This window comes from Mustela nigripes, chromosome 13, assembly GCF_022355385.1.
Source record: "Mustela nigripes isolate SB6536 chromosome 13, MUSNIG.SB6536, whole genome shotgun sequence".
Lineage (NCBI taxonomy): Eukaryota > Metazoa > Chordata > Mammalia > Carnivora > Mustelidae > Mustela > Mustela nigripes.
The window spans coordinates 59,148,490-59,172,665 of record NC_081569.1 but is presented as its reverse complement, the minus strand read 5'-3'; the positions used below and the strand labels follow the sequence as shown (position 1 = coordinate 59,172,665).

The window sequence follows — 24,176 nt, the reverse complement described above, 5'->3', positions numbered from 1 at the left end:
TCATAATTAGCCAAAAAGTTAAAAACAACCCAAACGTCCAAATGGTAGCTGCTCTAGACAAGTTCAGGGACTTGCAAACAATCTGGTTTGACTATATGTTGGGAGGAAACTGGAGATGTTAGCAGAGGCCACATCAAGAACAGTCTCATAATTAATCTTAAGGAGTTCTGGTTTCATCACAAAGGTTATGGGGACCTAGCGAGGATTCTGATCAGGAAAATGAATCAATCAGATTTGCAATGCAGACCTGTGACAGCATAAAGAATGAATGGGATGAGTCACAGTAGAAGTAGAAAGATTAGGTAGGTTGTAGTAATCCCAGCAAAGAATGATGGAGACACAGACACCATAAAGAAGACTGTTAAATCTATATAGGAATTAGAAATATATTGGTAATGGTTATTGCTTAACAAGATCGAAAGCAGCAACAAATTAGGGGGAAATATTTGCAACTCCTATTAAAGATTTTCGCTGATTATTTTAATCTATGAAGAGACCCTGGAACACATCATTAAGAAAACACAAACTAAAGAAAAGTGTTGCAGATAGGTCAAATAAGACAGCCATGAAGAAGAGTTCAAATAAAAATAAAGTTCAACATTTTCTATACTATATTTATTTTGCCATAATTGTACTTACAGGTGATCTGAAACATTAGAAAAATTAAATATCCACAAATGTGTGCTAGCAATTTCTTCAGGTAATCTTTTTTAAAGGCTCATGGGATTTTTTTTCTTTTGTTCTTTTTTTAAAAGATTTATTCATCTGCTTGAGAGAGCGAGTGAGCACAGTGGGAGAGTCTCAAGCAGACTCTGTACTCAGATGATCCCATGACCCTGAGATCATAACCTGAGCCAAACCCAAGAGTCAGACACCTAATTGACTGCACCGCCCAGGTGCCCCTCATAGAAATTTCCTAATAATATCCTCCCCTGTGTTGAGCTCTTATTAGGCAGAAATTTTTGTTATGAATCTTATCTATTTTTGTCTTCCTACCGTACCTAGCATGTAGGGATGATGGGTTACAGATAAGTTATGAGAAAACTCTTGCACTGAGAACTGGGACACAGAATCTGAACCTAGTATTATAAGCTCTGCAGTGTGTATTAGACTAGATCTCACACTGCCTAATGATTTAAGTATCACCTATCATTCTTTTTCCTATAACAGAAATACTAAGGGTTAGGAAGAAAAAGAAAAAGATATTCAGAAGGAAAGAGCAGGGTAAGAGGAAAAACTATCATAATCTCTAATTACTGTCAAAACAAAAATAGAACATCTCACTTAAATCAAAGGGATTATCTTTGACTATAGCAATCTAAATTTAACCTATAAAGTTTATTTCTTAAAAAGAATTTACCAAATGGTCTTTTAGTCCTAATATACTCTAAAGAATAAAGACATTAAAACACACACACACACACACACACACACACACTCTCTCTCTCTCTCTTTGTTACTTTCATCACTGTAAAGAAGGAAATGCCTTTGGGAACCAGAATAAAGGGGCCCCTGCTCACTCTTAATAATTACCCCCTCAAAACATCAGGAAATTAAACTCACATAACTGGCTGTTGTGCAGTTTCTTCAACATATGGAGTAAAACTGGGAAGCAGAGCGGGTACAGTGGTCACAGAAGCTGTACCACCACGAGGCTGGCGATGAAGAAGAAAATGATAATTACCATTCTGACAAAGTATATGCAGACCATGCCTAATCATTCAGGAGGAATTAAAAGAGACACTAAAAATACTCCTCTACACTAAATCTGAAGTCTTTGTTATGTTGGCAAGTACACTGGCTATAATAGTCCTTACCCTGTATTCCAAAGGTCTGCCTGTGTTCCAAGGGCCGGGCTGCAGCTCATTTTCTTTGGCCCTGGACACAGGGGGTGCTATCCATGGCTGAACTGTAGGCTTAGACAACTCTGTTCTAGAAGCCTCATCAGCATTTTCATCAAAAATAGTAATTCTGGAATTACTTTGCCTCTGTTGAGGAACTGGATTTTGGAGTCCTCTGTTCTGGTTTGGAGCTAGGAGAAAAATATTAAAACTTCATGTAAAATCTTTAATTATCAACTGCGGTGCTAGTAAGGTATACCTAATTCTTCCTAAAGCCAAGGAGATTACCCCTACTACCATAGAAACAAAGTTTTTCTTTTTTTAAGATTTTATTTATTTATTTATTTGACAGATAGAGATCACAAGTACGCAGAGAGGCAGGCAGAGAGGGAGTGGGGAGAAGCAGGCTCCCTGCTGAGCAGAGGGGCTCTACCCTAGGAACCTGAGATCATGACCTGAGCTGAAGGCAGAGGTTCAACCCACTGAGCCACCCAGGCACCCAAAGAGATTTTTTAAAACAATAATTTTTTTAAAACCTTACATGAATCAAATTACTAACTTTTTAATCTATTCTGTTTGTTATACTCTCCCCCTCCTTTCTCTCACCTACAGTCTTTTATTTATAGATATGTTAAAAAAAAAAAAAAAAGAGGGACGCCTAGGTGGCTCAGATGGTTAAATGTCTGCATTCAGCTCAGTTCATGATCCCAAGGTCCTAGGGTAGAGCCCCACATTGGTCTCCTTGCTCAGCAGAGAGCCTGCTTTTCCCTCTGCCTGCCACTCCCCCTGCTTGTGCTTACTCTCTCTATCTCTCTATGACAAATAAATAAATAAAATCTTCGGGAAAAAAAAAATTCTACATTTTCCTTCAATCATCATTCTAACGTTGTCTAGTTTTCTTAGAGACTACCCTAACCTAAATCTTCATTTGTCAACTTAAAATTTTCTCTCAATGGATATCAGCTGAAATGTGCTGAATTTAAAGAAGATAAATTAGCCGAACAACTCAAACTCAGAAACTCTCGATGCTCCCTATATATTAGGTTTTTCTTAATTAAGACACAAAATTGCTGACATGTTTTGCTTTTACTGCATACTGTAATCTCAGCTCTCTGAAGACTTCCTTCTTTTTGCTACCTAGTATTCAGAAAACTAGGACAGTGTCCACATATATATTTATACATTATCTCTTTACATAATTTGCCTACCGCCCGCGACTAAGAGTTTCCCATAATAACACTTAACAAACTTACCCTTAAGAGCACCTCCTACACGGCTGATTGGAGCTCTTGCTGTCCTTTTCCCTTTGCTCTTTAGTTCTGCCAGTGTGCTTCGTTGTGGTACAGAAGATCCAAAAACTTCCTCCTCCTCTTCTTTCTCAAGGGCCAACACAGTTTGCCGAGACACTCGAGCTTGGAATTGTCTAAGAGAATGGATAATTAACTTTTGGAGGAGATGAAGACTACTCATTGGAATAAAAATTTCTGATTTATTAAAACAAGGGAGAAGAAATATAGACAAATAGCCCAAAGAAAGTGTTTATTCTCTCAGGAATAAACAAAGCTACCTTGAATTCAGAGAAAGTTTGGAATAGGATGATTTAATTCCCCTTTAATGTCCAAGGCTCAACCAATTGGCATACTCTGAAGAGCACCATTAGGCTGATCTCAGGATCAGACTGGGGTGACTAAGGTTAAAGAATGTATTAAGGTCAGAGTTCCCACCAACTTTTTAAACTTACAAAATAAGTTGGAAGAGTAAATGAGCATCCATATACTCTTCACCTAGATTCAGCAACTGTTAATGTCTTGCCACATCTATTCTATCACCACCTATGTCTCTTGTTCTCTTTAGGCACATTGCTCACCCCCATATCATTTTTTCCCAACCCATCTGAAATGAAGTTGTATTCCACATGTCATTTTACTTTAGCAAAGCTTGCAGAAGTTTGAAGATTAAATTTTCTGTGCTGCTGCTGAAGTTTTACATATTATCAAAAGGGTAAAAAAGCAGAATAAACTGCAAATGCTGGCCAAGAAGTAAGCCTGTGATCGCCTCTCTCTCACTGGGTAGAATTAAAAATTCTAAACAAAATACAAAAAAAGCAACTGAGGCCTCTGAAAAGTAAACAAAAGCAAGTAGACTGTAGAGAGGGGTCAAACTTGAAGAAACAACCCACACAGGGTTGTTTCCTGTTTTTTTTTTTTCTTCTTCTCTTTTCTGTTGTGGTTTTAAATTGTTGCAACAATGGTGTGGGAAGCTAAAACCTCATCTTTCTGGCCAGAGTACTGGGAAAAGGGGACTCTGAGGGCCAACCAATGTGGGAAAGATACTGGAGAGGATGAGCTGAAGCAGGGGATCTCCTAACTCTCTACATGAACGGGCACAAGCCTTGGACTCACTCCTGAGCTATGCATACAGAAGGCAGGCCCAAAGCAGCACAGAAAAGGCTTTGAGAACTGAACTATGATATAAACCATTGGCCAAGTCCTAGACTAACCACTGAGCAGCCTACACATGGGATAGACCCAAAGGTCTTGAAAATTGAACTGCCAATGGAACCACCACCCACATGAAAAAGAACTTATGGTATCTGAAGGTTGGTTGCCTGCTAAGACAAAAATATCAGATTCCCCAGAGAATATTAGCCAATAGGACTCAGTCTAATAACATAGTAACGGGATAAATGTCCAGGATATAATCTAAAACGACTTGACAGAAAAAGAGCCAAGAAAATGTGATCAATTCTCAAAGAAAAAGGCTATCAACACATATCAAAATCAAGATGAGCTAGGTATTGGGAATTTCCAGACAGAAATTTAAAAGCAGCTATTATAACTACACTCCAGGAGATAAAGGTAAAAATATCTGAAATGAATAGAGAGACAGAAGTTCTCAGCAGAGACACAAAAACTATAAAAAAGAATCAAATGGAAAATTTAGACCGAAAGACACATAATCTGAAATAAAAAATTACTGGATCAGAATGGAGATGGCGAAGGAAGGAGTAAATAAACCTCAGGACAAATCAACAAAAATTAGTCACTCTGAAGAAGAGAAAAAAGAAAAGTTAAAAAAGTAAAAAAAAAAAAGCAAGGGCAGTGCCTGGGTGGCTCAGTTGGTTAAGCATCTGCCTTCAGCTCAGGTCATGATCCCAGGGTCTTAGGATCGAGCCCGTTTTGGGCTCCTTGCTCAGCAGGGAGATTGCTTCTCCCTCTGCTTCTGCCTGCTGCTCGCCCTGGTTGTGCTCTGACAAATAAATAAATAAAAATCTTTTTTAAAAAAAGTAAATTAAAAAAATAAAAACAAAAAGAAAACAATAAAAAAGAGCTTCAAGGACCTATGGAATAATATCAAAAAGTCTAACATGTGTAACTGAAGTCTCAGAAAAAGACATATAAGTGCAGAAATAAATAATGGCTGAAAACTTCTCAAATTTTGGGAAAGGCACACATTTACAAATTCAAAAAGCTCAGTAAACCCCAAATGGATTCAATGCAAAGGTAATCACACAGAGACACATCATAATCAAACTTCTGAATAATAATGTTAAAGAAAAAAATCTTAGAGGTGACTGGGTGGCTCAGTCGGTTAAATGTCTGCTTCATCTCAGGTCATGATTCCAGGGTTCTGGGATCCAGTCCCATGGAGGGCACTCTGCTCAGCGGGGAGTCTGCTTTTCCCTTTACCCCTCCACCCTGCTTATGCACTCTCTCTCTGTCAAATAAATAAAATCTTAAAAAAAAAATCTTAAATGCACCCAGAGAAAATCAACATATTACATATAGAGAAGGAACCATTCTCATCAGAAATCACAGAGTCCAGAAAACAGTACAACATCTTTAAAGTACTGAAAGAAAAGAACTGTTGAGGGGCACCTGGATGGCTCCGACGGTTAAGCAGCTGGCTTCAGCTCAGATCATGATCACAGGCTCCTGGGATCGAGCCTTGTGTCAGGCTCTCTGCTCATTGGGGAATCTGCTTCTCCCTCTCCCTCTGCCCCTCCCCACCACTTGTGCTCTCTCTCTCCCAAATAAATAAAATTTAATATAAAACACAACAACAACAACAAAAGAACTGTGGACCCAGAATTCTACATCCAGCAAAAATATCCTTTAGGAATGAGGATGAAATGAAGACATTCTCAGATGAAAAAAAAACTAAGGGGGCACCAGGGTGGCTCAGTGGGTTAAGCCTCTGCTTTTGGCTCAGGTCATTCCTGGGATCAAGCCCCAAATCAGGCTCTCTGCTCAGCAGGGAGCCTGCTTCCCTTCCTCTCTCTCTGCCTGCCTCTCTGCCTATTTGTGATCTCTCTGTCAAATAAATAAAAATAAAAATAAAAAGAAGAAGAAGAAGAAGAAAAACTAAGGCAGTTTATTAGCCATAGGCTCACTCTAAATGAATGGCTAAACGAACCTCTTCGGGCTAAAGGGAAATTATACCAGAGGAGAACTTGGGACTTAAGGAATGAAGAAAGAATAAAAATGATAAATACAAAAGACCATTTTCCTCCATAGTTCTTTAAATATGTAAGGCTGTTGAAAACAAAAATTATAACATTGTCTGGTGGGGCTTTCAACATATGTAGGTGTAGTACATATGACAAGTATACCAAAAAAGTAGGGAAGATCAAGGGACCTATATAGTTATAAAGTTTCAGTATTTTCTTACTTAAAGTGGTAAAATATCAATTCTAAGTAGACCATGAAAGGTCAGGTATGTTTATAATATACCCTAGACAACCACTAAAAAAACAGTAATGGAAAAAAAAAAGCCAATAATATAAATTAAAACAAAATATTAAAAAATATTCAGATAATCCAAAAGAAGGCAGGAAAGAGGCAAGAGAGGAACAAAATATATACAACAAGTAGAGAACAAATAAGAAAATAATAGATCTAAATCCAACACAATAATTAAAGTAAATGTTCTAAACACAACATTTAAAAAGATAATATGAGAGCTGATGAAAAAACAAGGCCCAACTATTCGCTGTGTATAAGAAACCCACTTTAAATATGAAGACATGGGATAAAAATGAAAGAAAATCCATACAAAAGCCTGCATCATGAATGTTTGCAGCAACATTATTTCATAATAGCCAAAAAAATGGACACAACCTAATTGCTCATTAATTGATGAATGGATAAACAAAATGTGGCATAGCCACTGAATGGCATATTACTGAGCAATAGAAAGGAATGAGATACTAGTATATGACAGAACTATGTTCATCAGTGAACATAGTAGGACGAACCTTTAAAACAGTATGCTAAGTGAAAGAAACCAGTCACAAAAGACCACATAATGTAGGATTTCATTTATGGGCAAAGCCCAGAATAGGCAAATCTAGAGAGAGAAAGCAGATAAGCAATTGCCTGGAAGTGGATGAGTGGGGATGGGGAGTCACTGCTAATAAGTATGGGGTTCATTTTGGGGTGTTAAATATGTTCTAAAATTAGATAGTGGTGGTCACACAACTCTAAAACTGTTTAAAAAAAAAAAGAAAAGAAAGAAAGAAAGAGAAAGGAAAAAGATATATCATATAAACAAAAGAAAGCCAGACTGGCTGTACTAGTAATCAGACCAAGGAGACTTCAGAACGTGTATGACGAGGGATAAAGATAGACATTGTATAATGAAAGAGGGATCAATTATAAATGTGCATGCTTCAGAATTTCAAAATATATAAAGCAAAACAAAATAGGACTTGAGAAAAAAAAAAGACAAATTCATAATAAAAAGGACTTCAAAATTCTCCTCTCAGTAACTGATAGAACAAGTAGACAGAAAATCAGCAAAGAAACAGAAGACCAGAACAGACTATCCATCAACTTGACCTATATAACATTTAAAACATTCTACCCCTGAACAGCAGAAAACACATATTTTTCAAGTGTCCACAGAATATTCACTGACAACAGAACATATTCTGGGCCATAAAACAAAACTTAAAAACAAATGAAACCATACAAATGTTCCCTGACCTTAATGGAATTAAACTAGGAATCAGTAACAGAGAGACATCTGAAAAATCTCCAAACATTTCCCATTAAATTAATACACTTCTAAATAACCCGAGTCAAAGGAACAACATATGTGAAATTAAAATATTTTGTGCTGAATGAAAATGAAAAATACAGTATTATATCAAAATTTGTGGAGTATAGGGCGCCTGGGTGGCTCAGTGGGTTAAGCCTCTGCCTTCGGCTCAGGTCATGATCTCAGTTGTCTTGGGATCAAGTCCCGATCAGGCTCTCTGCTCAGCAGAGAGCCTGCTCCCCTTTCTCTCTCTGCCTGCCTCTCTGCCTACTTGTGATTTCTCTTTCAAATAAATAAATAAAATCTTAAAAAAAAAAAAAATTGTGGTGTATAGCTAAAGCAGTGTTAAGAAGGAAATTTTTATATTAGATAAGGCATAGATTAGATATTAGATCTAGAATTAGTGAAACAGGTTATCACCTTAAACTAGAAAAAGAGCAAGTTAAACTTAAAGCAAACACAAAGAAGGAAATAATAATTAAAAAATAATTAAAAGAAGGAAATAATAAAGAGCAGAAATTAATAAAAATAAGAAGAAAAAGTCAATTAAGAAAAAGCAATGAAACCAAAAGCTGGTTCTCTAAAAAGATCGATAAAATCTGGGCGCATGGGTGGCTCAGTCGTTAAGCGTCTGCCTTCAGCTCAACTCATGATCCCAGGGTTGTGGGATCGAGCCCCACATAGGGCTCCCTGCTCAGCTGGAATCCTGCTTCTCCCTCTCCCACTCGCTCTGCTTGTGTTTCCTCTCTCACTGTGTCTTTATCAAATAAATAAATAAAGTCTTAAAAAAAAAGATGAATAAAATCAATAAACTTTTAGCTAGACTGAGGGAAAAAAGAGAAAACACAAATTACGAATATCAGGAATGAAAGGGGAGAGGTACCTATATAACATACAGACATTAAAAGGAAAATAAACACTATAAACAACTCTATGCTCCTAAACTCATAGATGAAATGAGTCAATTCCTCAAAAGACAAATACTATAAAAGCATACTCAAAGAAATCAAAGATCTAAATAAATGGAGAAATATACCAAGTTTATGCACAATACTAATCAAAATCCCAGAAGCTAATTCTAAAACTTTTACAGAAAGTCCAAGGAACTAGAAGACCTAAAAAGAAGAACAAAGTTAGAGGTCTCCTATTTACCTGATTTCTAGACTCACTATAAAGCTACAGTAATCTAGATACTGTGGTATATACACTAATTAACAGATATACAGATCAGAACAGAATAACAGAAATAAACCTACACAAATACTTTTTTTTAATGTCGAGTATGATTTTCGACAAAGGTGCAAAGTCAGTTCAATGAAGAAAATCTTTTCAACAAGTGGTACAAGAACAAATGGAAGTTTGTATGCAAAAACAAAAACAAAACTTTGATCAATACTTTCTACAAAAATTAACTCAAAGTGGATCAGAGAGCTAAATATAAAAGTAAAACGACAAAGACTTGAAGACTGGGGCGCCTGGGTGGATCAGTTGTTTGGGCATCCAGCTCTTGGTTTTAACTCAGATTGTGACCTCATGGATCATGGGACTGAGCCCCATATCGGACTCCGTGCTCAGTGGGGAGTCTGCTTAAAGATTCTCTCCCTCTGCCCCTACCCATACTCTCTAAAGTAAATAAATAAATCTTTTTTTTTTTTTAATTAAACATAGAAACATAGAAATACCATATAATCCAATAATTCCACTATCTGGTATCTACCCAAAAAAACCCAAAAACACTAATTCAAAAAGATATATGCACACCTAACACCTATGTTTACTGCAGCATTATTTACAACAGCTAAGATATAGAAGCAACCTAAGTGCCTCTCAATAGATAAGGAAGATATTGTGTGCTTATGTGTGTATGTCTCTCTCTCTCTCTCTCTCTCACACACTCACACACATACACACACACACACACACACACACACACACGTGTACGATGGAATATTATGCAGCTATAAAAAAGCATAAATTGGTGCCACTGGTGACAACATGGATGTACCTAGAGCCTATTATGCTAAGTGAAATAAGTCAGACTTAAACAAACAAAAAGCAGAATAAGACCTATAAATACAGAGAACAAACTGTTGATTGCCAGAGAGGACAGGGGTGGGTTGGCTGGACAAATGAGTGAAAAAGAGAAGACACAGGCTTCCAGTTATGGAATTAATAAGTCATGGGAATAAAAGCATAAGAATAATAGCATAAGAAAGTTATTGATACTGTAAGGGCTTTGTATGGTGACAGATGGGCGCTACACTTGTGATGAGCACAGCTTAATTTATCAACTTAGCCAATCCTTATACTATACACCTGAAACTAATGCAATGTTGTGTATAAACTATACTCAAATTTTTTTTCTTGAAATTTCAAGATAAAAACATAGGAGAAACTTTTGGCAACCTTCCACTACACAGAGTTCTCATGATCCATGCAAAAGTAAGTAAGTTAGACTTCTGCGAAATTAAAACATTTTGTTCTATAATCACACTATTAATAGAACAAATAGACCATAGGGAAACTGGGAGAAGATTTACAAGTCACATACCTGACAAAGACTTGAATTCAGAATATCTATCTTTAAAGCAGAATCAATTTAACAACCAAAATGCATTATGCTAAAATGAAAGCAGTCAGATTCAAAAAGCTACAGTGAATGATGCTATTTATGTGATATTATGGAAAAGGCAAAACTATAGAGGTGGAGAATAGGATCAATGGTTGCCAAGGTTTGGGAATGAGAGTATGTGTTAAACTACAAAGGCAGAGAGCATAAGGAAATTCTATGGAGTGTCGGAACTTGATCATGGTAATGGTTACAGGTCTCCATTCATTTGTGAAAACTTACAGAATTGTACAACAAAGAGTAGATTTTACTATATGCTAAATATAAATTGGTCTTTTAAAAAATTTAATTTAAAAAAATTAAAAATTAAAACTAAGGAAACTTGCCAATCCATGGAGAACATTTTATTCAGATGCAAAACCAATGATTTATATCTATTAGTTTTAAAGAGTGAAGATAAGCTCTAGAGAAGTTTACCGGTGCTGTGACTGTAGTCGTTCCAGTGGTTCCGCCTTCTGTTGAATTCCTTCCTGAAATATCTTATCTGCCTTCTTAAAGTTTTCTCTAGCTTCATATTCTTCAGCCCATGAGATATAGAACTGAGCAAGTGAAACACCAATCCCTTGGCTGTGTAAATAACTGTACATATCCAAAGGCTCATTGCATAAATGTCCCTGTAACAAATTAAAAGCATTAACAGTTAACCAATTTCTATTCACTTACTGTCTTTTATGTGCCAGAAAAATCACTGGAGTTTTATGTAGTTTCTGCATTGAAAAAATATGTATCTGTTATAATACAATGTTATAAGGACTTTACTGGGAAGACTTAAAAAGTAAGCAAAAGAAATTAATTTGTAAGAAAAGGGATGAGAGGGGCGCCTGGGTGGCTCTGTGGGTTAAAGCCTCTGCCTTCGGCTCAGGTCATGATCCCGGGGTCCTGGGATTGAGCCCTGCATCAGGTTCTTTGCTCCGCAGGGAGCCTGCTTCTTCCCCTCTCTCTCTGCCTGCCTCTCTGCCTACTTGTGATCTCTCTCTCTCTCTGTCAAATAAATAAAATCTTTAAAAAAAAAAAAAAAAAAAAGGAAAAGGGATGAGAAGGAAAGATCTCAAGAAAGTATGACATTTGAGTGTGGCGTTGAAGGAGGAATAGACATCCGGTAGAGAATGGGAAAGGAAGGACATTCTAGACAGAGAAAATGGTTTAAGCAAAGACAGAGACTTAAAGTTTATAGGGATGCAGACAAGACAGGAGCTTGGAAAAAAGGGTTTAACAGGTCTTAAATGTTAAGATAATTAATTTTAAATCTACCTGATAGTAAATGTATGTGTGTTGGGTGGGAGAGCTGTAAGCAAGGGAATGACATGGTCAAATCTGTATTTGTATTTTAGGAGGGTCTTATAAGACCAGATATAATGTAGATAATTCTAGTAGTAAGAAGGTAGGGGAATGGCTCAATAAAAATCCCACATCAGGGGCACCTGGGTGGCCCAATGGGTTGGGCCTCTGCCTTTGGCTCAGGTCATGATCTCAGGGTTCTGGGATCAAGCCCCGCACCAGGTTCTCTGCTCAGCAGGGAGCCTGCTACCCACCCCACCACCCCCCCCCAGCCTGCCTCTCTGCCTATCTTGATCTTTCTCTCTGTCAAATAAATAAATAAAATCTTTAAAAAAAAAAATCCCACATCATTAACAGTGCAACATATATTTTTTCCTTAAGGAAAAAAAAGAACATATATCATCTTACACAGATAAAGGGGTTTTTATCATTTTATAAAGTTTTAATCACAAGAAAATTTGCTTTTATTCCACTTAATTGTCCATCATTCATTTTTCCATGTTGCTGGTTATTCGTTATTATTTTTAGATAAGTAAAAAATATTCCACCCAGAAATCTTCCATCATTTAGCTACTCCCTATTTTTTGGATAGACAGCTTCTACTTTGCCCCATTACAATAATTTTTATAACAAATATCTTCATGCACACAACCTTTCATGTTTCATATTACTCCCTTAAATAAAGTCCTAGAAATAGAACTATGTTAAACAGTAAAAAATTGCCCTTTTATTAGAAGATTTTTATTTATATATTTATTTGACAGAGAGAGAGAGAAAGAGAGAAAGAGCATGAGCAGGAGGAGCAGCAGGGGGCAGAGGGAGAAGCAGGGAGCCTGATGCAGGGCTCAATCGCAGGACCGAGGGATCAAGACCTGAGCCTAAGGCAGACGCCTAATGGACTGAATCACCCTAAATCACTCTAAAAAAGCAACAACTTGCTTTCTAAGTGTTGTACAAATTTAAAATGCTAGTAGTTATTCCCAAATACTAATTTCACAGAAAATACCCAATTTTAATTTCATACAAAAATGGCATTTCAGTGTTCTAATTAGGAGTTCTTATACCACAAAGGAGACTAACATTTTCTCCTATTTATTTACTTGATACATTTTCTCTCCTCTATATCTGTCCCTGATTGTCTAGCCTAGGTTAAGTCCTCCTTGTATGTATTCACTCCTACACAACTCAATACTTTCCTGCTTTCTCTTTTGTGACAATTAAATGCTTAACATCTGTCTTTCCCAATAAAGTAAGCTCCACAAAGGCACAAAATATTACTATCCACTATATCCCAATCTCTAGATAGGGTCTGGTAGAAAACTGAATAAATGAAATACTCCATTTCTATCTTTAACAAAAACAAATAGTATTTTATAATTTAATTGTATAGTAATACAATAAATGGAGTTTTCTGCTTATCCAAATGAGTGATGTTTTCCCCTTTGTGATAGCAATTCAAGTTCTAATTCTGAACATGTTATCAGTATCAGATATAGTCCTCGACATCTATTACTATATAAATAAAGGTTAACATTGACTGCACTTGTTAATGGCTTTCTAAATAGCTCTGGTTCAACCTGAAAAAGCCAAAAAAGATCAGGTTATTCTAGAGTGCTGAATGAGATTACTTAAGAAATAACATAAATAAAAGGACCACATGATTAGATTAATATATCCAAGAGTTAAACAAATCTTTCTGGTAATCCCTAACAAGCCAACTAAAACAATTTTACACTTTTTTTTTTTTTTTAAAAGATTTTATTTATTTATTTGACAGAGAGAGATCACACATAGGCAGAGAGAGAGGAGGAAGCAGGCTCCCTGCTGAGCAGAGAGCCCGATGCGGGACTCGATCCCAGGACCCTGAGATCATGACCTGAGCCGAAGGCAGCGGCTTAACCCACTGAGCCACCCAGGCGCCCAACAATTTTATTTTACACTTTTAACTAGAAATCCTGGATACTGCCTAAGAACAATTTTTTCCTTAGCTAGATTGTAGTTACCCCTTACAAAAATAATTCTTAGAGAAATTTTTCTGCAAAGCAAAGAAAGTAGTGTGAGGAAGCCAACTGTTACTCTTCTTGACCATTACATAAAGAAAAAAAAAAACCAGCAAAATAGTTCATCATGCATCCTGTTAACCATCTACAAAGTTCAGATTATTGCTGATCATTCTAGGGCTGATCATTTGACTCTGAGAGTTGTCTAGAACAGCACTTCTCAGACTGTCCATGGGAAAGAAGCTAGTTTTGGTGTGTGAGAGTTTCAAGTTTCCATTCCATTGTTGACTGTTTTTTGGTTTTGTTTTTTAAAGATTTTAATTATTTATTTGACAGACAGAGATCACAAGTAGGTAGAGAGGCAAGCAGAGCAGGCTCCCCGCTGAGCAAAGAGCCCAATGTGGGGCTCAATCCCAGGACCCTTAGATCATGACCTGAGCTGAAGGCAGAGGCTTAACCCACCGAGCCACCCAGGCACCCTGTTGACTGGTATTTTTTTTTCCTATTGTTGATTGGTATTTTTAAAAAAATATAATAAAAACAAATTACTAGAAATACGATGATGTGTTTGGATGTTGCGGGAAAGTCAAATTTGTTAACAAAACTTAACAAAACTTCGAAATGCTTGCTCTGAACTTTTACATATGTTGAACAGTCTGCCGACCATTCTTCCAGTAGTTTTGGTCTAGACTATGCTTTTTATGTTATAATAATATCACTATTCTTCAATACCAGCACCAGGTCAGCTTTTGTGAACAGCAAAATTATTCCAATTAATTGTTACTTTCAATAGTTCCAACTAAATATTATCATCTAATCCTGAGATAAAGAATTACTTTAGAGATTTATCTAGTCCAAACGTTAGGTAAATCACATATAAGAACATTATTTAGGATAAGAATATTATATAGGATGGAATGAAGAAAAAAAATCTATTTGTAAGCTACCAGGGACCATAGTCTCCATGCTAACAAATCTGTTTAGCATTCCTTGGGTACCATCCTTTGACATCCTTACCACTAATGCTCCAAAGATAATTTTTCCAAATTGTCAATAATGATGCCAAGATATGTCAAATGTCCTATGGAAACCAAGATAGCTTATGCCTTCAGGACTCACCTAATTCCCTTTATTAGTGATATTTGAAGTTTAAAATAAGGTCTCAAGAGATATATTTTAGCCAAAAATTTTATCAATTTCAAATGTCAATATTTTATATTACAATGGCTATTGTAAATATGCTATTATTTAGAATAATTTAAAAATATAAAATTATCTATTTTTATTGTTTTAATAAAAATAATTTATTTTTATAAGTATCCAGTTATCCATTATCTAATTATCTATTATCTAACATTCTATTCTAAATATTTATCACTTACTTTATCTTTCTTTTCTCTCTCTTTTTTTTAAATCACTTACTTTTTCTTATCTCTTTTAGGATAAAGGCAATGAAATTAATACCTAAGAAATTCTGGTCATTATCTTATTTGAAGATATTTTCATTAAAAAAAAAAAAAGCCTAAAGAGTGTTCTAGAAATAAAAGAACTACATGTCAAATGAGATAATATAAAGTGGACAGGCAGATATTTTTGGATGTAGCAGTATACTACATAAAAAACACTATCTTTTCATGGTATTGATTCTCAGAAAGGGGACAAAGGGATACCAGAATCACCTGGAAAACTTTTTCACTAACAATCATACTACTGCCATGTGTTGGCTCCTACAGATCCTCTCCCAGTACAGTTGCATGGCCCAGTTATATTTGAAATAAATAATCCACTCCCATGAGGAGGTATACAGGCCTTATGATCACTTTTAAAGGGGCCAAAAAAAACCCAACTTCCATTAAAATCCATCTTTAAATAGAGCCAATTTGACAAATATTGAGTATGTATTAATTGTTTAGTTTAGTACCTACTAAATAGCTCAGGTTTTGCCTTTCTTTTTTTGGTATGTACCAGAAAGCTCTAGAGAAAATCACCTGGCGTAATACTTTAAACTCAAACAGACTTGAGAAAGACTTACCAATTTGAGCCAAAGACTAAGAAATCGTGGATCGTTATAGTATCGTTTTTCTCCTTGTAGTGCTTCAACAGCTCTTTCTAATAATGTTGACATATTACTCTCTTTCCCCCCCTGAGGATAGTTCTGCTCTGTCCAATTAATATACCTGAATGGAAAAGAAAAGTTTTATTTATTGATTGATTGATTTTTAAAGATTTTATTTGAGAGAGTGAGCAAGAAAAAGAGCAGGGGGAGAGGGAGAAGCAGACTTCCTACTGGGCGGGGAGCTAGCCATGGGACTCAATCCTGTGACTCCGGGATCATGACCTGAGCTGAAGACAGACACCCAACCAATTGAGCCACTTTTTGGGCAACCCAGGCGCTCAAAAAGAATTTTAAAGTTTAATGTGTACTTTTATTCTTGCACCAAGACCCATTCTTGACTTTCTTAAGCAAAAATATCTAATTTGAAAGTATGTTTATTTAGAGGCCCTCAATGACATGTCCTAAGCCTATATTTCTTAAATTTTGCTAACATGTGCCTCTGGGAAATAATGGGTATGGGGATAAAAGGGTGTAGCTCTCAGCTGCATGCCACAAATTTGAAATTTCTTCAGTTACGAACACCTCAGGAAGAAACACTGTCTCTCTCAAAGATATCACTTTGGGGCACCTGGGTGCCTCAGATGGTTGGGCATCTGCCTTCAGCTCAGGTCATTATCCTGGGGTCCTGGGATTGAGTCCTGCATTGGGCTCCCTGCTCAGCAGGGAGACTGCTTCTCCTTCTCTCTGCCTGCCTCTCTGCCTGTGATCTCTGTCTGTCAAATAAATAAATAAATAAAATCTTAAAAAAAAAAAAAAAAAAGAAAAGAGAGAGGGAGATACCACTTTGTATTCTGACACACTGCTCCGTACACCCTAATTTGAGAGGCATGGCCCTAAGGACTCATCTGTTAAGTTTCTAGTGCCCTTACTTCCTGGATGAGAGCAAGGTCTCTTGTTCTAATGTGGTGACTCCTGGATGGGAGCTGGTCATGGTTAGAAGCTTGGAAGTCAGCCCTAAGCCCACTCTCCGAAGAGGGGAGAGGGGAGAAATGGAGTTAATGACTGTCATGCCAACTCGATGAAACCTCCCTAAGACTCCACAAGTACAGGCCTGGAGAGCCTCCACCAGGTGGCTGGAGCACGTGGGTGGAGGTGCTGGGAGAACGGCCCTCAAAGAGACTGACAGAAGCTCTACAATCCTTGCCCTATGCATCTCATCCATCTGGATGTTCATCCGTGTCCTTTATCATATCCTTTTAGAGTAAGGTGGCAAACTGTAAATAAACTGATTTTATGAGAAAAAAAAAAAGTTTCTAGTGCCCTTGTGAAATAAAAGACGTACCTATCCCAAACATCCAGAGGGTCATTTCCAGTATAAAACCGAATTTCAGATTCAAATGCCCTGAAATTTAAACAGAAAATGTTAGCATTAGCAAAATAAATAAATAGCCAAATAAACAAGCATCACTTCCATTTTATTCATTTTTTAATTTTATTCATTTTTCATTTATTCACTCCATTTATTATTATTATTATATTTATTTATTATATTATTATTTATTATTTATTTCATTTATTATTCATTTCATTTATTTTTATTTATTCAATTTTATTAATATGAATTTTATTCATATTCATTCATAATTCATTTAATTTTATTCATTTTTTAGCATCAATCCAAATAACTTCACTGGAGCTTGAGGGTTTGTTAAACAGGAAGAAAAATAGAAATAATCAAGATTCTGCCTGATAATATAACAGAAAGGACAAAACATGGGGAAATTAGATAAATTCCAAAACAACATACAGAAAAACAGAATTACACAGCAGTTTAGAACTCTGGAAAAAAACTCCCTAGGTTCAAATTAGCAGTTCTACTAATCAATAGCACAGTGACATTAGACAACCAGTTCAAATTCTGTTTTCAGTCTCCTCATCTGTAAATTGGGAATAAAAATAAAGAAGTCCCCCCTTTATCTGCAGGAAGATAATTTCCAAGATCCCCAATGGATGCCTGAATTTGAGGATACTTCTTAAACCTATATATACTATGTTTTATTCCTGTACATACATACCTATGATAAACTTTAATTTATATATTAGGCATGGTAAGGAATTTACAACAATAAAATAGAAAAACTGTAACAATATACTATAGTAAGAGTTATGTGAATGTGGTCTCTCTCTCTAACTATCTTATTGTACTCTACTCATCTTTCATCTTTTTCTTGTGATGATGTGAGATGATAAATTGCCTACATGATGAGATGAAGTGAGGTGAATGATGTAGACATTCTAGCACAGAGTTAGACTACTACTGACGTCCTGACAAAATGTCAGAAGGACTATCATCTGCTCCTGGACCACAGGTGACAGCAGGTAAATGAAATTGAGGAAAGTGAAACCACAGATCAGGCAGGACTACTGTAGTACCTATCTAATTATTTAGGTTGATTACTCTTACTATAAAGTGTTTAGACATAATAAGTACTCCATAAATGATAGGAAGTACTAGGTAATAAACAATTTACATTAATAGAAATTAATAAAGCAAAATTAAAATAAAAAATTTATAAAAACCATATAAAAGGTTATATCTGATACAAAGAACTATACAATAATTACTGATGCAAAGGCATCTATAATAAGAAAGACAAAGTATACAAAGGGAAAATTAACTAACAATACAAAGCAGGATAGTATATCACAGTTGCCAAGAATGGATCATAAAGGTTTTGATAAGTCAAAAGGAGGTATCACAGAAGCAGCTTCAGAAGGTGGGATTCTGAAGGAACCATAAAATTTGGGGAAAATAAAAAGGGGGGGGGATTTTTCCAAGATTTCCAAGAAATCAATGTTGAATAAAGTTGTAAAAGTGGGAGAGTTACTAACACTAGCTCCTGACACTAACTGTATCAGGAATAAACGGAGATAGGCAGAGTAAGGGATTAACCTTACCATGATATACATACAAACACACAACCATGGTCTAGGAGCAAAAGATCTTCCTTCTGACATATTGTCAGGAGGTCAGTAGTAGTCTAACACTACGTTAGAATGTCTACTGGAGAAGAAGGGCTTGTTTTAAATGTAAATTTAAAGACTTGGAGAGCCTGGCTGCCTTAGTCTGTGGAGCATGCATCTCTTTATTTCAGGGTTATGAGTTCAAGCTCCACACTGGGCACAGAGATTACTTAAAAGAAATATAACTAAACTAAAAGACTTTGGATTCCATCTGCTCAAGCCACTACTGGTTCTTTAATTGGAGAGTATCTTGAATATGTTAAGTAAAGATTTAAAAGATCAATTAAGTAACATTTTAAGAATAAAAGAAATTAGAAAAGGAAACACCATTATGAAGTTAATATGGTGATTTAGGTATGAGATAATGAGGCCATTACCTGCAGAAATGGTGGAAAACTAAAATCTAAGACACTACTGATAAAAATCAGCAGTCCGGGGCGCTGGGTGGCTCAGTGGGTTAAAGCCTCTGCCTTCGGCTCAGGTCATGATCCCAGGACCCTGGGATCAAGCCCCTCATCAGGCTCTCTACTCAGCAGGGGGCCTGCTTCCTCCTCTCTCTGTCTGCCTCTCTGCCTACTTGTGATCTCTTGTCAAATAAATAAATAAAATCTTAAAAAAAAAAAAAAAATCAGCAGTCCTTGGGGTGCCTGGGTGGCTCAGTGGGTTAATTTCTCTCAGGTTTATATTTTCTTTAGAGATCACTATTTCTTTTTGGCGTACTCTCAAAAATGCTTTCCTGGAAAGTTAAAAATTGAATGCATACACAAGATAGAAGATTTCAGGGGCACCTGGGTGGCTCAGTGGGTTAAAGCCTCTGCCTTTAGCTCAGGTCGTGATCCCAGGGTCCTGGGATTGAGCCCCACATTGGGTTCTCTGCTCAGCAAGGAGCCTGCTTCCCCCTCTCTCTCTGCTGGCCTCTTTGCCTAAATAAATAAAATCTTAAAAAAAAAAAAAAGAAGATTTTACTCTCTCAGTACTCAGAATCCAAGGAAGCAATTTCTTTTAACTGATTACTATTCAAGAGTTAATTCTATTTAGGGATCCAGCATGATATAACACTTTTGATAAATATTGTTTAATATGATACTTACTTTCCCTTGTTTCTCACTGTTCTGTATAAGATCTATTTCTATTGATACAAGAGTTTGACTGCTCCATAATTAAATGAAATCCTATAGCTCTTGTTCTTAATCATACTTGAGCAGATCTTTAAGTAGCTGTTGTGTGATGAAAAAGCAGGTGGGGAACAGATTCTCACACTATCAAATTTTGAAAAGTACTTCTTAATGCCAGTAGGCATGGATCCACATCTTCATTACCAACTACAGTTGGAGATGAATGATGACAGGTTCACCCCCCACCATTCTACACACCGTTTCTGTTGCTGAAGAGTAGTGTTAGAGGCAGATTCTTGCTGTGCCAATGCTCCCTGAAGTGTGGACATGATCCGCCCTTGCCGTAACGGTTGGACATTTTCTTTACTCAGTTCCCACTCATCTCCTTCCAAGGACATGGCTTCACTGTGAAGAGAAATGAAAGTAAGTTTCATACTTCTATGTATATATAGATTATTATAAATGTTTTCAAATAAGTGATTATTCATGATCTTTGGGCTGAATATGGTGGACTGGCACATTAGTAGTGTTCTTATACTCCTAAGTGTCTGGGCCTTTCTGTAACCTGGTTTCCAAGTTTATGGCTGTAGTATTGCCTAATAGAAGAGAGAATGTAACTAGGGTACTGAAGACAGTTATAAGAATAAAATTTAAGGAAGAAAAGAAGGAGAAAAATTATAAATTTGGCAAAGTAGATAAAAAGCACTAAATGCATCATCTCATTCAGTTTAAAATTAGCAAACAGGGGCACTTGGGTGGCTGAGTTGGTTAAGCATTTGACTCTTGATTTCAGCTCAGAGTTGTGGGATTGAGCCCCACGTTGGGCTCTGCGCTCAGTATGGAGTCTGCTTAACCCTCTCCCTCTGCTCCTCCCTTTGCTTGTGTGTGCTTTCTCTCTCTCTTAGGCTCAAATAAATAAATAAATAAATAAAATCTTAAAAAAAAAAATTAGCAGTTTGTCAGACCAACACACCATGCTTCAACTGATGACTTAAAACTGAAGTTTATATGTATATACAGGTAGCCCAGAGCACAAGCAGACAAAAATACGATTTATTGGTTACAACTGCCCCCAGACTGTGGATGGGGAAATTCCCACAAGTTTTTTGGAGGCACCCCATACCTTATGGGGTATGTGCTCTGGACTTCAGAGCTCTGTAACTATGAGAGACACCATCTCTGGGTTTAAAACAGAGAAACAGATAGGCACTAATCTTTGAAATAAAGTGAAAGTTACATGTGACCTTAGTTTAGATGAGAGCTGAAAACTCTCAAGGTTAACTATAAGTGATTAATAATTTAGGTTGTAACTACTCACATCTTTTTAACTATATGTGTGAATCTTATAAATGTAAGGGCCATGTCATTTATTTTTACAACCTCATGGTCTAATATTATAGACTCTGTCTCCAGGAAGCACTGAATAAATGTCTGCTGAGTTCATCTGAATTTCTTTTCTTAATCTTGAAATAGCAATTAAACTACCTCACCTAATGTCCCAAACTGAGCTGGGACTGCTCCCCTCCCTCCTTGCTTGTCTGGTCTCCTTCCAGACCTGCTCCTCCCAGTGTTCCTCCATCTCAAATAAATGGCAATTTCATTTTTCCAGTTGCTCAAGCCAAAAATCTTCAGTGCCAACCTTGACACCCCTTTCCTTATCCCCCACCTCCAGTTACCTGGCAAATTCTGTCGGCTCTACCTTCAAAACAGATTCAGAAATCAACCTTCTATCATCTCCATTGTTTCTAGTCTGGCTCAAGCTACCATCTTCTCTTGCCTGGATTATTTCAGTAACCTCATAACTGCTTTCATCCTCTTCTGCCTTAGTCTTTTCAACACTGCAGCTAGTGATCCTATTGAAACTAATATCAGATCCTGTCTTTCCTCTGCTCAAAACCTTCCACTGACTTTTAAACCAGAGTAAAAGCCAAGTCCTTACAATCTTTGCATCCTCACCTCTACCTCATCATTCATTTCCTTTTGCTCTTCTGGTTCACTTGAATCCAACTACTTGCCAGATGCAGCTCCCTCCCCCAACCCTCACCCTTCAAATCTCTGTACTTCCCCCAGATATGTGCTTGACTGACTCTTGAGTTTCCTTCAAGTCTTTTTTTTAAAGATTTTATTTATTTGAGAGAGAGAGAGAGAGAGAAGCAGGGGGACCAGCAGAGGGAGAGGGAGAAGCAGACTCCATGGTGAGCAGGGAATCCAACTCAGAGCAGTTTCCTTCAAGTCTTGACCCAAAAGACACCTTCTCAGTGAGGCCCCGTGTTCAAAAATATCTAAAATTGCATCAATGCCCCTAATCCCCACTGTTTTAGTTCTTTTCGTACTGACCATTTAACTTAAGTTTATTGATCTTGTTTCTTGTCTGCTGCACCCACCCTCACCCCACTCCAGAACTTAAATTTCACAAGGGTAGGGATTTTTGTGTCTTTTATTTGCCATATTTAGCACTTAGTAGGTAATCAATAAATATTTGTTGCATAAGCTAAAGAGTTCTCCATATAGCATTTATCTAAGTATGGTGTACCCCATAATGAAAATGCATACCTTAGGGCACCTGAGTAGCTCAGTAGTTTAAGCATCTGACTTGGCTCAGGTCATGATCTCAGGGTGCTGGGGTGGAGCCCCACCTAGGGTGCCCCACTCAGCGAGGAGTCTGTTTGTCCCTCTGCCCCTCCCCCTTCTCATGCTCTATCTCACTGTCTCTCAAATAAATAAATAAAATCTTTTTAAAAAATGCATACAGATTTCCAACCTAGAAGAACTGATATATATATATAGAAAAGCAGCAAGCATGCAGAGAAGGGCTTTTTATATTTTTAATTATGCCATTGACATGGAAACACCTACCATTTGGCACTTATTTGGAGGCAGTTACCTTACACATACTTTGAATTCATCAGCATTTTCCATATTTTTTTAAAAAGATAACAGTGTGATTTTATTTATAAGATTACAGTATGATTTTCATATTTAAGTAGCAATTTATTATATCTCGGCTATCCTTTTTTTATCTAGAGTCACTTAACATACACAGTATTACTACTTTCAGAGGTAGAATTCAGTGATTCATCCGTTGCATATAACACCCAGTGCTCACTACCTCAAGTGCTCTCCTTAATGCCCATCACCCCGTTAGGGCCGTCCCCCACCCACCAGCATTTTCCATCCTAAGACGAGTGAGTCCAAGATCAAAGAGCTAGAAAATGGCTGAGCGGAGATACATAGACCACACTACAAATTCCCAGTTCTTTGTACATTGGGATCGCACAGCCTCCTTTGCTTTGATGCAGCTGCGTTCTCCCGTGCCCTCACCCCAGTGAGGTCGATGCTAACTAACCCTGTCTTCACCTCCAACACTTGCGCCCCCGACTCCAGCAGGAAGGAGGCTCCAGCCAGGCCCACTCTTCTCCCGACCGTGTTCCTCTGGACTGCACTGAGCAGAGACTGTCACCGGCTACATCCTCGGGTCTCCCAGGCACAGTTCCCCGCAGCCTTTCTCCGGTACCCACCTCAGAGCACCCCCTTCCTTCTTCGTCGCCGCCATCCTGCATTCCCGGTTCAAGCCCTCTTCCTGCCGCAGGCCTTTCTTCAGGGCCGCAGACCGCCTGGAATTCCTTCCGCAACCTGCCCTTAGAAGTAACAAAGCGACCAGAGGGACAAAAGTTTGCACCGACTCCTTGGCAAACCAGCCACCTCAAACCCTCCAAGTTTCAAATTTAACGGTCCCGCGCGGCCGACGTGAATACGCGCCTCCGCCCCTTCGTTCTAGCGTAGCTCTCTCCCAAAGAATTCTGGGGCTTGTAGTTTATCCCGGGTTTAGTCCGTGCAGTCGCGATGCATAATGGGAGTTGGAGTTTCGGGGAGTTAGTGGCTGCTCGGACCGCTGAGGTTGAGGCGGTGTAAATTCTCGGGAAGTGCTGTAAAGCAAGGCAAGTTGCTCACAGGTCTAGAGTTCTTGGGGCGCCCCGATCCCGCTGTTTCCTGCCTAACTTTTTTTTTTTTTTTTAAGATTTTATTTATTTATTTGACACTCAGAGATCACAAGTAGACAGAGAGGCAGGCAGAGAGAGAGGAGGAAGCAGGCTCCCTGCTGAGCAGAGAGCGCGATGCGGGGCTAGATCCCATGACCCTGGGATCATGACCTGAGCTGAAGGCAGAGTCTTTAACCCACTGAGCCACTCA

The 24,176-nt window shown here is 37.6% G+C and overlaps 1 protein-coding gene across 1 annotated transcript in view; it reads right to left on the bottom strand.

Moving 5' to 3' along the window:
* Positions 1–23,737, bottom strand: part of BUB1B (BUB1 mitotic checkpoint serine/threonine kinase B) — a 48,403-nt gene extending 24,666 nt beyond the window's left edge. The window contains exons 1-8 of the mRNA XM_059372503.1: positions 23,504–23,737; positions 20,244–20,390; positions 17,189–17,248; positions 15,823–15,967; positions 10,930–11,126; positions 3,095–3,264; positions 1,818–2,032; positions 1,564–1,655 (exon numbers count right to left, since the gene is read on the bottom strand). Coding sequence (XP_059228486.1) covers positions 1,564–1,655; positions 1,818–2,032; positions 3,095–3,264; positions 10,930–11,126; positions 15,823–15,967; positions 17,189–17,248; positions 20,244–20,390; positions 23,504–23,538 — 1,061 coding nt within the window. The 5' untranslated portion in view covers positions 23,539–23,737. The remainder of the gene's footprint in view (positions 1–1,563; positions 1,656–1,817; positions 2,033–3,094; positions 3,265–10,929; positions 11,127–15,822; positions 15,968–17,188; positions 17,249–20,243; positions 20,391–23,503) is intronic.
* Positions 23,738–24,176: the final 439 nt, after the last annotated feature.